This window comes from Calonectris borealis, chromosome 2 (genome assembly GCF_964195595.1).
Source record: "Calonectris borealis chromosome 2, bCalBor7.hap1.2, whole genome shotgun sequence".
In the NCBI taxonomy this organism is placed as follows: Eukaryota; Metazoa; Chordata; class Aves; order Procellariiformes; family Procellariidae; genus Calonectris; species Calonectris borealis.
The window spans coordinates 132106688-132121819 of record NC_134313.1 but is presented as its reverse complement, the minus strand read 5'-3'; the positions used below and the strand labels follow the sequence as shown (position 1 = coordinate 132121819).

At 36.6% G+C, this 15132-nt stretch overlaps 1 protein-coding gene across 8 annotated transcripts in view; it reads right to left on the bottom strand.

The window, feature by feature from the left end:
* The window catches only part of ANKRD28 (ankyrin repeat domain 28), a 125416-nt gene that overhangs the window by 50134 nt on the left and 60150 nt on the right, over positions 1-15132 (bottom strand). For all 8 annotated transcript variants that reach the window (XM_075143465.1, XM_075143466.1, XM_075143461.1 and 5 more), the window contains one exon: positions 7674-7752. In XM_075143465.1, coding sequence (XP_074999566.1) covers positions 7674-7752 — 79 coding nt within the window. The remainder of the gene's footprint in view (positions 1-7673; positions 7753-15132) is intronic.

Below are 15132 nucleotides of genomic sequence, written 5' to 3'. Positions count from 1 at the left end.
CTATTAATGTGGGAACTGGGAGCTCTATAGCTCTAGACACGTTAAACAAAATAATATTTCAAATTAACATAGAGATACTTCCCCCTTAAATTCCTCCAAGAAGACATGCTGCCAAGAAGGATTTAAATTTCACAAAATAGCTTCTCCAAACAGCCTTGTATCTGAGGGCATAATCCCCCTCTAGGGTGTTCTTTACTCCCTAGCACATGATTTGGGGAAAATGTTACCGTTCCTCCCTCCCCCTTCAGATGCTCTCCATGAGACATAAAGCTTCCTCAACCCTGTTATACTCCTACCATGCAACAGTGAGGAAGGTTACAGTCTTCACCCTCTGGGGTAAAGCTCTACTCCGGATTGTTGCAAATAAACGTTAGAAAATATATTACACCTTTACTGAGTATCTTTTGCTTAAAAATTATTTGCCTCACGGTTTGCTTAAAGACAGTTTGCATGCATATATGTATATAATTCACTGTACAACACTGCCAATCCTACATTGTCTCTGTGAAGCTCAACTTGCTGACGTGTTAAGGGCATTTCTCACATTTCAAATGCCTTCAAATGCCAGTTATGCAGAAGTTTGCTCTTTCAAAACACGGTGCAGCATACCTCAATCCCCAACTTGTAAAAACAAAAAGAAACGAACCAAGAAAACCCCCACCTCACTGGATCTTCCAGACTTCAGGGGCCTGGTCTTAAAATGTTTATTAAGACTCCTCAAGTATTTCATTTGTTTAATATAAAATTTCTTATATTTCAATTCTTTTAATGCCATATAGCTTGCAGGAAAAGGATGTGGGGGCTTGCCAGAGATATCAAATACAATACTGCAACACAAATACCCATGATCGTTGCTTGAACTTAAGAACTGATTATGTAAACGACACTCCCCTGAAACTGCACCTTCCAAACGAACCAACTTATTCTTCCATGATAGTGCACTAAACCGAAGTATTAAACAAGATCTTCCCTTTCATCACCAACTTTGCTAGTACAGCCTAGTAAGTTTACACATCTAGGCAAATACAACAGCAGGATTTTTGCTCTGCAAAAAGGAGTGGGGGGGAAAGGGAGAGAAGTATTACGTATTTTTCTTCCCTCCTCCTTGAATTTTACATTTTGTTTTGCAAAGTTGCATTCACAAGACTGACAATTAGAAAGACATGTTTTATTTAGTAAACCTAGTACAGAAGCTAGTGGAAAACTCAGCGATACTTAATTTTAACAAATTTACGTTCCAAGAGACACATTTTCCAACTTGATACGTTCACTGATTTACAGAACGATCCTGGAAGCTTTAATTGTTTCAGTTCGTAACTGGCAATTGCACATTTAAATGTGCTACTAGCCACCAATACCTGGATGTATGTTTCTGCAATCCAGTTGCTACTTCATTGGTGTCAATATCCTTACATTTGAATAAGTGCTAGCATCTCAACCATCTCTTACAGAGATAGGCAATGACTGACTGGGCAGGAAATGCTGCAAGGAACAGCCACACACCTCCTCCTTCATCCATAAAGTGCCTTACAACCATACACAGCCGTGTCTCAGCATATCACCTCTGTGTTCCTCTCGTAAGAACTTTTGCTGTGACTCTTCCCAAGCTACTCTGCACGAGAACTCTTCCTATTTGTAAATGTCCTCGGAGGACTAATGAATGCAGTGGCTACATTACTTACGCATCACTAGTTGGAAATAGATTCAGAAAAGCAATACAACAGAACTGACAAGACATTTTCATCTTTGCTCACAGTAGTGACTTAAGTACTGAATTGCCTTCCCTGTTCTGTTTGTAGTCTGTATTTTTAGACTGTCAAGGATGGTATTTTCCTTTGTTATTGTACAAGATGTGCTAGCAATTGAACAATATAATATAAGCAAATAAAGCAAGTGTTTTCATTCATATATGCAATACGGACACCTGATGTTCAGTATTTGAAGCTCTGAAATGTTTATTTAGGAGTGAAAGATGTAAAAAAGATCTTTAGATTGCATTTTAAAAAGCTAACAAACTTTGTCTTAATAACTAGTATATGAAATAATTTTAGGAATGATCTTTGCAGAAATTAGGAAGATCCCAGGTATAATTCACTGAGAATAGCCAGCAGTCCTACTGTAATTAGATTCTATTTAATTATTTTCCTAAGGGCTAGTATTAGCTTCAGAAGTTTTTCCTTTTTAAATGATCCACTTTTTATCTAAAGAAGATGACCATGAAAGTACTTAAAGTGGCAAGCAGAAATTCTCAGACTACACTGGGGAATGAACAGATAGAGAAGAAAACTTTTCCTTAGATAGAAAAATATGTGAACATGCTGGAGGAGATACAGAAAAAGTTTGTAAAGGAAGATTTGAGATATGTATTGGAGCAATCAGTAATAGAAATCTAGGGATATTTCCTGCTGAAAACTTGGATACTTGGAAAATGATTGCTGCAAAAATAATTAGTAAGACCTTATGAGAGAAAGCTTCTTCCCATTTACAAGCTAAATGCATAGTAGAGGATCTATAGTATAGTGAAAAAAAACCTGAGAGGGACAGGACTGGAGTATATTTTGACCAGCCACAATGATGCTTCAACAACAGTTTTTATTTTTATTGTTTAAAAACAAAACAAAACAAAAAACTACCCACCAAAAAACACATGGAGATACACTGGCCACAAAAGGGAGGAAAACCACAATCAAGTCAAAGCCATCCTCCAGAACTTTGCTGCCTTGTCAATGTAAGTAGTTCATTTCCTCTCAGAACGTCATCGTTCCTGCCGCATCTCGGCCACCACCTCCTCGAGCTTCAGAGAGCAATACGAGGTTCTCAGACTCCTCAAGCTACTGAATGCTTCTACCTTTTCAGAAGTCAGCTTCATTTTCTCTCTCAAAGAGCATCAGAGCTACTTCTTCAGAAAGCTACAGTTTATTCACAGCAACTGACTGTTACTGCTGCCAGAAGGGAGTTAAGACAGCTCAGAAAAGAAAACAGCGGCCAACATCATTGCTAAAAGAAGAGGAAGCAGCCGAAAGATACAGCCAGTGTAAAAGGAGCCCCTGTGAAACGCCTTCGGTGTGTGGCTACATCTGCAATCCAAACAAAGGGAGCTTCATGCAGCTGATATTTTTGCAGCAATAGCCTTTCAAGAGCTGAGCTGTGTGGCTGTCAACGCATGGACTTTTTGCACAGCTTCAGAATTAGATGAAAGAAACGCAGGTAGCATGGAGTAACATTGGTGGGTCTTTACTGTCCTCCAAAATCTGTTATTACTGTAACGATAGTTTTCCAGCATCAGCACGATTCTTACATTTTCCAGCTGACCCAGAGGAAAGCACAACAAAAACTCGTGGGCTGCCAAACCTTAATGAGATTGAGTTTGACCACACAGTCATGTATGCTGAGCTCCATGAGTGAAAATTTTGGGTTAAACAAACAGAAATGTGTTGTGTTAGTATTTAAGTATCAATGCAATATAGTAACTAAATCTATTCAAAAGAAAACAACAGATAATCCAGATGTTTATTTTCATGAATTACATTGACTTCAGTGAAAGCAATAACAGTCTGCATGGTATTTTAAAGAAAACACATGAAAAAAGTTACTAATCAAAAGAACACATTCTGGGATAGCACTAATCTGTCCTGCTCCTCATGTCACTTGCCTGCAGAATAGACTCTGATGGCATTAAAAAAAAGCATAGGACAAACAGAAAGAATTATTTTTTATAAAGCAAGAAGCCTCCCCAGTTCACATGCAGGACTTAACTGAAAGAAGGGTTTGATTTTTTTAATCAGGACTTCTTGGAAAGAACAAGAACTTGGACATTCAGTTAATTAAGCCTCAATTATTTTACTTTTCTACTTCTCAGTAGTTTGCCATCAAGTATTTAGACAATTAAAGTCAGTGCAATTATGCAAAGTAGACAGATGTATTTGTGCACCAGGACGCAGAGTTGTACGTACATCATAAAAATACAACTGTGATGGGTGTTACGACTCTTCACAGAGTAAAACAAAAAAGAAAATGCTTCTGAAATTATGATTCTCAAGTGACTAAAATATAAACTTTTGTTCCATCATTCTGTACACTATAAACAACCATCATTATGCCTCTTTTTTACTTACTGTTCACCTCCTTACCTAACAAATACAGGAATGCTAATTGCTTATCTAGCTACAATCTAACAGGGAAAGATGATTTGAATATTTAGACTTCCAGACAGACCATAGTAGTATGATGATTTGCTGATAAGATGTTCACATCCTCAGGAGACAAGCTTATTAGTGTTCAGTGAAGCACTGTCTCAAGATAAAAAACAAAAGGCAATCTAAATGTCCAGCCCCAAACTGCAGTCACTGAAGCAATTTTCTTTGCTGTTCAGAGTCTGTATCCAAACCATTACCTTCAGGTCCCTTGCCCAAGTGAAAGACTACAGTAGAAGAGGTCACAGAGCAACCTTGACATTTGGTGGGAAAATATCTCAAGAATTCAAAAACTAAGTAAGTATGCTTGTAAGACTGAAAACTTACTGCACAAAAGTCTGCAAGTAGGCTGAACAGGTTATACCTTCAGAATGTGCAATATGGGTTGCTTAGGTCTATAGCAAAGTAATATAAAGATATTGTAACAGCAACGTATGATCCAAAATACATACTTGAAAGCAATGTGGATCCCCTGGAGGGGGATGCAAAAGACATTCCAATCAAATTAAAAAAAAAAAAACAACAAAAAACAACAAACAACAACTATGTCTAGGTAACATGATACGCACTTTAACTAAGAATAGAGAATAATGAGAAAGAATCAAGTAAGAGCCACTGAGTAGTGGAAAGATTAATATTGACTTCAGTAACTTTGAGGTCCAGTTTGAAGAAAGAATAAAAAAGTCAATGCAAACAGTCTTCGTGGGATAGCTTGCACAGCAGGAAAACTGTAAAGTGGTTCCTAATAACATTCCAGTAAAACTACATTAGAGGACATTACAAGTTGCAAAGCCAAGCACTCACAAGGCAAGAAATACTAGGATGAAAGTAGACTACACTACTTAATTCAATCCCTTGTGCAAATATATTACAATAGGTCAATTAAAGCCATATACAAAATTTTTACATGCAAATTTACTGCACAGAGGAGACTGTTGTTCAGAAATGTTATTTATTCAACAAACTATTTTCTCATTGTTCAAAAAGAGGTCTTGCAACACGGCAAGCATCCTTCAAACCTTGCTGTGGTAACAGATGTTCTTTATTTGCTCCCTAATGCTCATCTATTATGACAAAATGTAACATTATGCATCTGTCTCAAAGGACATATTTGATTTCCAGCTGAAACACAATAGATGAATTTTCCGTATCTTTATGAAATGAAGAGGATAAATACACTTAACTTCTGTTCCCCGTCTTCCAAATAGAAGAGTTAAAAGAAAAATCTTGGCTTGTGCTTTTTGAGACACCTAGGCCTGATTTCACAGAGAAGTAGCTGGTGCAGCACTTCAGATACAGCTGTGGGCGCTCACACTTCACAATCCACAAAGATTTCAAATCCAGCATTCGGAAATGAGGAAGACTAAATTGATGACTACTTTTTAAAGAGTCTGGTTTAAGGTGCTTGCCTAAAACCCACAGCTTGCAAGCAGGTAATATACAGATTAGTGCCCAAGTATAGTACAGCCTTTCAAACTGAACAGCCTTAACACGCAGACATCATTTTCTCATCCTGCAATGAATGCCCCTCTTCATTCACTTACAAATGCATCAACAACTGGCATCTGTGCCTCCTTCACTGTACCACCCCGATTCGTTCCCAGCGCAGCCCCTCCCTGTGAAATTCATGAGGCTGTGCTCCTACAGCAAGGCACAAACATGTAATTGAAGTCCACAGCACAGCACATGAGCACAGCAAGGTTAGACCGATATTGCCTATACATTCCACAGCTTCCGAAGCTTTTGATTTTGCAACTATTTAATGCGTTGTTTTATGTAAGTAAATCTTGATTTTCATTAAATAAATGTTATCTGAGACACATCAATGCCTCCCAGTCTTCCTGAACAATCTGCAGACACAGCAGCACCCCACCACCTCTTCTCCATGCAACAGCTCAACTTTGGACTATTTGTACAGCCCTAATTCTTAGTTCCTCACTTCCCTCCTTTGTTCTCCAATTTTTCTTACACTTATCCCCAGGCTATGTGCCCAAACAGCATAACTAACCTTTCTTCCCCTACTGCCATCCCCCAGTCAGGATCTTGTTTCATTAATATCTGAACTAGAATCTTGCTCCTTCCATAAGCCCTTTGCCCGAGAGAGAGAGAGAGATTTTCTTCAATCACAGTTCTGGTAACTGGACTCTGTTCACCCAAAACAGTGAGAAGCTCCACTCCCAGAAATAGCTGACTACAACACTGCAAAGTTTATAACGTGGTTAGTTGTTTTGGGTTTTTGTTTGGTTTTGTTTTAATCACTGTGCAAACCCAAGCAAAAAGAAATATCCTTGCCAAATCCAAGACCCCTTTTCAGAAGAAAGGGATCATTCTCTATATTGAACAGTCACCAGAACTTGTTTTTTTTCTTGATAGGGAAAAACAGCACCTTCTTAGCAACACAGGTGAACTTTTCTGGACAAATTATCACTACAGAATATTTCCATGGGAAATACATATATAAAATATACATAATGTGATATTAATTAATTATAAGTATACATAATTATATATAAAGAATACATAAAATATATATAATCAGAATATTATATCTTGCTAAATTATAAAAAATAAATTTGTGCTTAGTAATTTCAATTGAAAGTCTGGAATTGACTCCTACAATCTTAAAAGTGACATTTCCTTAAAGGAAAATTTGTTATTAAAGGTTGATGGGGACCGTGGAGGGTGTGTGGAAATAGCCAGCTTTGTACAGGTATGGTGTGCCATTAAGCAGACTGAAGATTAAAGTAGTTCTATGGGACTGTTACAGGTTTTAATCTTTTTATTTAACCTTAAAGCTCCATATCATGAATTCACCCTCAAGCTACCTGATGGGTAGATTTGTCCAAGATCAAAGACAATCAATTCAGTACCTCAGTTGTGAAGTTTTGCTTTCAGGTTTTTGGTTTAGTTTCTTGATGTTCTACCTTTTTTTTTTTTTTTTTTTTTAAAAGACAGAAGTATACTGTTTTACAGAACTTGTACTTTGTCTTAGTACAAATAAATAGAAAAAAAAGACACGAGATTTTAAAATTTTCAGCTGATCCTAATTATATTCTGAGCATTTAAGCCAACAGCAAAGGATACTTAAAAATAATATAACCAACTCTGGATGTCATCTTCCATGTTCAACTTTAATTGTTCTTCTGAAGGCCATTTCAGAACCAAAGCAATGCTGCTAACATCTACCTATAACATATACACTATTACTTCTTTAAACTAGAGTTAAACTACCTAAAGCTGATCAAGCTACAACTAAAAATAGCTATAACTGAGAAAGCTGTCTACAAAGAAATATTTTAGAGCAGAACTACACAGTATTACAACACTGATAAGTCTGGAAACCAAAATTTCAGCACAAACATCTTTAATTTCTAGTATATTAAATGTCTCAATAAAAGCTAAACAGACTAAGATGTACGTAAATATTTCTTTGGATGTGCATAGAGTTATTTTTTTTCCATTAACAGGAACAGAACATACCAGATAAAATAAGTAGTTCAATAATTTCTGCATCTCCCAGATAGGCAGCAGCATGTAAAGGGGTCCTTTTCTCATTATCCTGTGGTAAGAGGGGGGAAAAAAGGTTTTATTTAAAATAAAAAAGTATGGTTTAGCATTCTGTATGACTTATGAAAAAACACTGCATAAAAGTGCATCTTCCAAATATTGTACATTTTATATTTTAGAAAACATAATTACTCTAAAGACATTAGTCACATTTACTAAGACAAGCATGTTTCTCCCTAAGGAACTCTTAATACCTACGTAGTCAACTAGTGTTTTCCTGACATACACAGATTGACAGATGCTCATCACATCTTTAGATTAACCCATCAGTTAGAAATCACCATTCACTTGTCTCCAGAGACAGGAACTTGAGGCTGTCCTACACAGTTAAAAACTGGTATGTCACATTCATATGCAACAATTAGTGAGAAACATTTTCTTTGGAAAGTTTAAAGTTACTTTCAGCAGTTATTTTTTAAATAGCAAATAGAAAAGAAGCTAGAGTGAGTAGGGGCAAAAATACTGAAATCCGACTTAAACTGTTTTGTTTACTGTAAATAAGCAAAGAGAAGGTAGAGATGCAATTTATTTTGCAGAGAACACTGTGGAGGATGCAAGCAGGACCCAGCACTTCTGATTAGCTCAGGCTGGTCTAAGGCCCTTTTGAAGGTACAAGTAAGAGAACTTACTTAGCCATACACAATATATACTGATGAAGATTCACTTTTGAAAGACTAGCACAAAATATTTCTCAACTTTTTCAGGATCAGTGCCGATTTCCCTGCACCAGTTTATAGCTTAATCAGAAAAATAAGATCAGTTTCACATCACAGTGAGTGATAAAAACGAACAAGAACCAAACAGTTTGCTCCCTGAGGGAAGGCCACTGAGAAATCAGAAAAGAGACAGATCATCCTGGTTCTGGCCTAAGCTCTGCTTAGATATCTAGATCTTTTTAGTAGAGTTTCAAATACACGGGGGGTGAGGGGTCAGGATCATAAGCAGCAAGAAATTTTAAATTGCAAGACATTTCTATTAATTCAACTGTTATGTCACAACTATGGTAAAATTAACGCACATTTTAACTGACATTTTACTGTAAAAAGTATTCCTCTCCCTTGCCAAAACAACCTTATTCAGTGAATCCCTACTTGAGACCTAGCAGCATACAAGAAGAAAATTAAAGTTCATGGCAGGAGAGATCTGATAGCAAAACTAGAGCTGAGGCCCAAAAAGTCACTTCTAAAACATAAAAGACAATTTCAGAACTTAGAACACTCAACCCCCACCCAAGACAACACCACACACACACACGATCCCACACCCCAAACATCCTACTCCCTGTTTAGTCCCTGCTCAGAAAAAGTCGAAATTACACAGTCACCATCTTATCAATGTTTCCTAACATAATTTTTTGAATTATACACAAGTAATTCCAAAATGAGTGGTGCAAACCTGACACTGATGCACCCTGAATAAGGAATCAATACTACCTACTTATCATTAACACCACAAAATGCCTCACAGTATCAATTACTTGCCAGTATGTCTCAATTGCAGATTATACATGTATGACAAAAAAGACAGCCCCTGGTACCAAGGACTTGCCATCGGGGGGGAAGAAAAAGACGACAGACAGAAAGCACAGAGGAAAAAAGTAACACACATACTAAACTTGCTTCCCCAGCCCAAAGGCAGTAAAGACCAGCCAGCAATGAAAATCAGTTTTCATTCCTCTAGTCTGGAGGAGCAGAGCTACCATAGCTATCTAGTATTTTGCAACCCCATTTAAGCCTTTTTGATAATGCTAAAGAGCCTATAATCTACAGATTAACGAACACAGAAAAACGAGTATGATATTATACTGTCTGCAATTTCATTGTAGCATTAGAGAAAATAAGATGGGCCATGAGTACGTCCTTCTGTAGAGACAGTATTCACTCAGGAACACAAGCAAAAACTGCATTCCCCACTTAAAGGGCAAAACTCATTATTATCAAAATTTTCATCACATTTGTTGTGGTGTTGGTTTGTTTGGTTTGGTTTTTTGTTTGTTTTTGTTTTTTTAACATCTCAGTGACAGAAGTCATGCAAGTAACCAATCTGATATAACCAATCAGAAATCTTCCAATAAAACGGTAGAGGGAAGGGAGCTATTTGTCTAGAAAAATGCTAATCACCAAACCCCAAATTTATTTTCCTGAAACATCCATGGTCCAAATTTCTGATAAATTCAAGCCACGCTTCTCCAAAAATCCAAGCTCTACTAATGTAAACTATTGAGCATCCTGAAACCACCAAGATACAAACATGAAAGCAGCTCAAACACAAGCATATTTCCACTCCAGCACTCCTGTGTTTCCAAGCTGTGTGTTTCCAGTCATGCAAATATTTCAGTTTTGCTACTCTTAAGCTGACAGCTTGGAAATATTCAAAGCCCAATTCCCAGTTCTGCAGCAGGGAGTACAAACTGGGAGGGTACGTATGCAGGAGGGTGGTGGAGACTTCCCTGCTCTACAGCACCAGGGCAGCCCTGCTGGGATGCTCATGGCTTGTCATCTTCTGGATCAACTCCAGAGCTTGGTATTTCAACAATCCCAAGCCCCAGGGTCTTTATCAACCACAAGTATTCTGCATGCTGAGGGTGCTTCGACAGAAGCCTTGACTTTTTTTCCCCTAGTTTCACAGCTGGCACTTTTTGATGCTTCCAAAAATTTTTTTTTTAATTTAATTTCTCTGTGAGAAAGTTTTTGGTTTAGTATTTAAAAACCTGTTTTTTAGAACTTCTTACAAAAGCAGAAATGCTGCATTCAGCAAGCTCTCATCAGTATGCATATAAAGCATTACAGTAAATAACACTAATCAAGCTTTCAGTTTTAACAAGAAACTTTGGAAGCAGACATCTTGCAGCACTAATATATCATACTAATATAAATACCGGCCCTAGTGTTGTTCCTTTAATTTCATAAACTTAAATGACACTAAAAGAAACACTTCAAGAGAGAAGGGGGTTTGTACATAAAAGTCACTGTTACACAAAATGTAAAATCTAATACTGTTGGTACTGTTTAATTCCAAATATCGCAGTATTACTGCAGTATTTGACAACACAGGAAAGCAAGTGTTGTGCCATCTTCATTTTCCAGTTCAAAAATCTGCAAGGCAAACGGGACTATTACAACTCTAAATCAGCTATAATGTTAGTAAGGAAATACATCACACTAATTGCAGTAGGCAGGTTTTACATAGTTGAAAGAGAATGTTGGTATTCCAGTAGAAACAACAAAGACATTTATATTCCTAATAAGAAACTCCGAAGTTTAATTCCAGATATTGGTCAACACTATCAACAAACTAAAAAGCAATAAAAGGGCTCGGTCATTTTCAGAATGACAGTTCTGTGTCACAAAAACCTCAACATCATATTTACATGTGCCTTTGGATTGCATTACATGAAAAACATATAATCCTTCCATTCACAGTACTTCCACTTCTCAGGTTTCCCAAACACTTCATCTGCACAGGAGTTTCTATAAGGATTATGACATGAGAAATGCATAGGAGAAGGCCTTATGACCCTGTTAAAACCAAATTTGGAATAGAGTGACAGGGATAGTGGTGCTATGAGCTTCTTCATAACTCCCCTAACCTAGAACAAGGGTAATACCACTTTGTTTCATTTTACCTAAAACATAGGCTTTAATTGTTTCACTGGTTATTTCATGGATGAAAACTTCTACAATGCACAAATGTATGGCTAATTTAAAAACGCAGCATTCAAATCTACCTCTTTTTAAAATAGTAAGTACCTTTTGAGATATAACAATTTATTCCTGGTTTGGGTTCTATCTCAGCAATTGATTTAGAGTAACTACATAAAACTATAGAGAGTTTTAAGGAGCCAGATGTCTTAAAGGCAGTTCTCTATTAGCCCGTACATATCCAGTAAGACTGCCATAACCTGACTATAGCTTCCCCAAGAGTATATTAGAATATAACTTCAATTTGCTCTTCAAACAGTTCAACATCTACTGAACCAAAATCTTTGAATTAAAAGTATTTTTTGGAGAAGGAAAAGCATGAATGCAACTTCCCCCTTCATAAAAACTCCTCTTTATCCTATCTGCTCTTCAAAACCAAATTTTGCAATAACACTTTAAAATACTCTCATTAGTTCATGACCACACTTACAAAATATCATTTAATAGGTGTTTTCTGCTGTATCACTTGTCAGTTGTCTGCTTCAATACCATCTGTTCCTGGCAGAAATCAACCCTAAATACACAATCATAAATATTGAAAGAGTTTCAATTCCAACATACCCTATAATAACTTTAATAAACATTCCCTGTAAGTGAAACTATTTTTAAATATAATATTTCACTTAGTGTATTTTTCAGTTAGGTTAGAGAGATAGGACTATTCAACCAGCATGATTTGTAACTCCTGAGTTCATAGATAACGTATAAGAATATGATTACAAAATATTTCCACAAAATAGTGTCCAATAGCACAGAGGTCTCCCCCTGTGTGAAGTCCCAGGGCTATGCTTGAGAATCACTAGAACACTAAATTTTATTTGAAGATTTTGCAAATTTTTTTTTAGAATTTAGAATTTTTTAGAATTATCATTTTGTAAGGTAGAATAACTGTCTACTCTAAATAGATTTTTTGTTCCTCCACACACAAAAAAGGAACACATTTAAATATTTGGCTTTTACATTCCAACTTCACAAAAGTTTAGTTTAGGTTCATAATTCTATAATTGAGGCCACTAACTCTTTGGACGTATGTCCAACCACAAAGTGGTACCTTAAAAACGCATAACTTAACTAGAACTTGAAAAGTAGTTGTATTATTGTCAACTGAAAGTAGAAGAAAAAGATTAAGTATTAGGCTTTCAAAACTTTTAAATCTGTTACAAATTAATTTTGTATCCCTACCTTGAGTGTAATCAATCTGCTATTTCTTTGGATTTTTCCCCCAATATTTCTTAACCTAATTTTCACATTGTCAAAAAATTAACAAATTTCTAACTAATTTTGGCTAACAACATTTTTAGCAGCAGACCTCTATTTTCTCACCATATTTCAAATTTAAGATGCAGCTCCAATATAGTAAACAAGCCTAACAAGCTACAATAATAGTCTTCTGCATGCCTAAAAACAGGAGGAAAGCATGCCTTAACCACGAAAATAATACATATTACATAGCTAACCACAAAGTACCCTTTGAAGCCAGATGATAGATATGTTGTAGTTGAAATGACTAGATTTGTCATGCTGACTCCATTAATTTCTTGAACTAACGCTCATGCTAGTATTTCCATAAACACTTGCACTGCATTTGAAAGAAACGTTTTTTTGAAAGCCCAGTATTAAACTTTCACTAATAAGACTTTATCACTACACATTACATTTCAGGACATACCCTCTTTGTGCCATCTATTAGGGCAGAGCAAATCTAGACTTCCAAGCAATCACAAAAATCTGAGGAGGAATCTTTGCCTCTTGCTCATTACGACAGCAATAACCAATGGCTCCAGAGACCTTGTCCTGTAGGAGAAGTCTCTAGCAATGAGGGTCACTTCAGCCGTTACCTGCCAAACCCCAGTGTTGTTTCTAGTTAAGATCTTCAGTACCAATTTAATAGTGCATATTCTTTGACTTGATTCTAGGTGGTAATAATAAAATAAAAACTGTCACACTGTGGATTAAACCACTAAGTCATTTACTTGTGCGTGCCACTGTAGCTTGTGGAGACTTTAAAAAAATTAGATGGCAGTGGTAGATATACAGTAGAAAATAAAAGGTAAATCAGAAGAGAACTACAAAGCAACCTCGAAAAAGGCCACAAAAGCACCATTTTAGGAAAGACCAAGAGTTTTTACAAACATATAAATGTCATTCTAAGCATGCATGTTCCTTAAGAGCACAAGCTCACAATTTTCTGAATTGCCACAAGAAAAAAAAATTTTAAAATTCCCGTAACAAGGTAATTTATAGTGGATCTACATTGACACACAAAGCAAACAGCAAGCACAGTACTTTTGGGATGTTAGAAGAGAAGACTAATTAGCTACATAATTGCAAAGGAGACACTAACTCTCCTCTGCAAAATTTGATTTTCCAAACCAAAATCAAATGCTCAGCAACTGCAGATGGACAAACCATAGAGCTGTTCAGGTTTTGTATGTGGGCATATTTCAGAAACAGAAATTTAACTTGGGTCTGGGTGAACAGGCAAAAGAGGGAGGAACCCACGCTGAGTGGCATTAAAAACTACAGAAATGGACATTCTGATCTATTCTGATTTCGTCACTAACAGCTAAGAAATTCGGCTATAAAAACTTTCGAGCTATATCCACATTTCCACCATGAGAAATGAATGAACAAGAACAACAAGAATTAACATGGGTCAGGAAAACTCCTTCCCTGGGATAATAAAGTATCTGTCATGGTGAGAGGTTTTTTTTTTTGGGGGGTGGGGGGGGTGGGGCGGGGAAAAAGGTATCACAGACACATACTAAACTGGAGTTTTAGAGTCTATAAGAACGGTGACCAATTGTAATGCACTTCGTAAAAGAACAGCTGTCCCTTCCTTTTCCGGCTATTGGAACATCGCAGGCAATCATGTTTCTTCCCTAACACGAACCCTGGGGTATATTTGAAGTCTTACAGAAAAATAGCAGGTCAAAACATTTGAGTTTTACCTTTACCTAGAGGAGAGCAGCACAGCACTGCCTGTCACATACCATTCCACATTACAGGGACACAAAGATGAACAGGAATCTCCACCAAGGAGGAGGCAGGGAAGAATTCATGTTGCATGGCTTTGCCGTCTGGACATACTTTGCAATCCCCAAAGCATCTTCATTTAACCTGATGCCTCCAGGCGTTTTTAAAATGGAATTTTTGTGATTGAATTTGAAGTTCAAGTTCACAGAACACTAAAATCCATGGAAAATAACTTACTTCCCATTCAACTAATGATTATTTGATTCTACTCAAATAACAAAACGAAAACTGATAAAAAACTCAATCCTCACTGTATCATTACACACAATTCATACACAAAGTAAAATCTTACAAATAAAAAGCACATTGAAAGTTTGGTTCCTTTCTAAAATGCCTGAACAGTAAGAGCAATCTGGTGGGAATCATTAAAACTAAGTCTGCACAGAAAAAACATCAAGCATCCATATATATTATAGTGACATATTATATTGGAATATTCACTTATATTCAACCACCTCTTATTAAAAATTCCTTTTTAAAAACCAGTAAGATAGCTCAGTTGTACCTTTCTAGCATTTTTGTTTTTAAGTAACACCTGGAAATACCTTTAATAAAAATTGCACAAATAATATCAAGAGTTCAAGTTACGTGAGCAAACGTCAGATGCCAGAGTGCTCTTGTCCAAAAGGTGATCT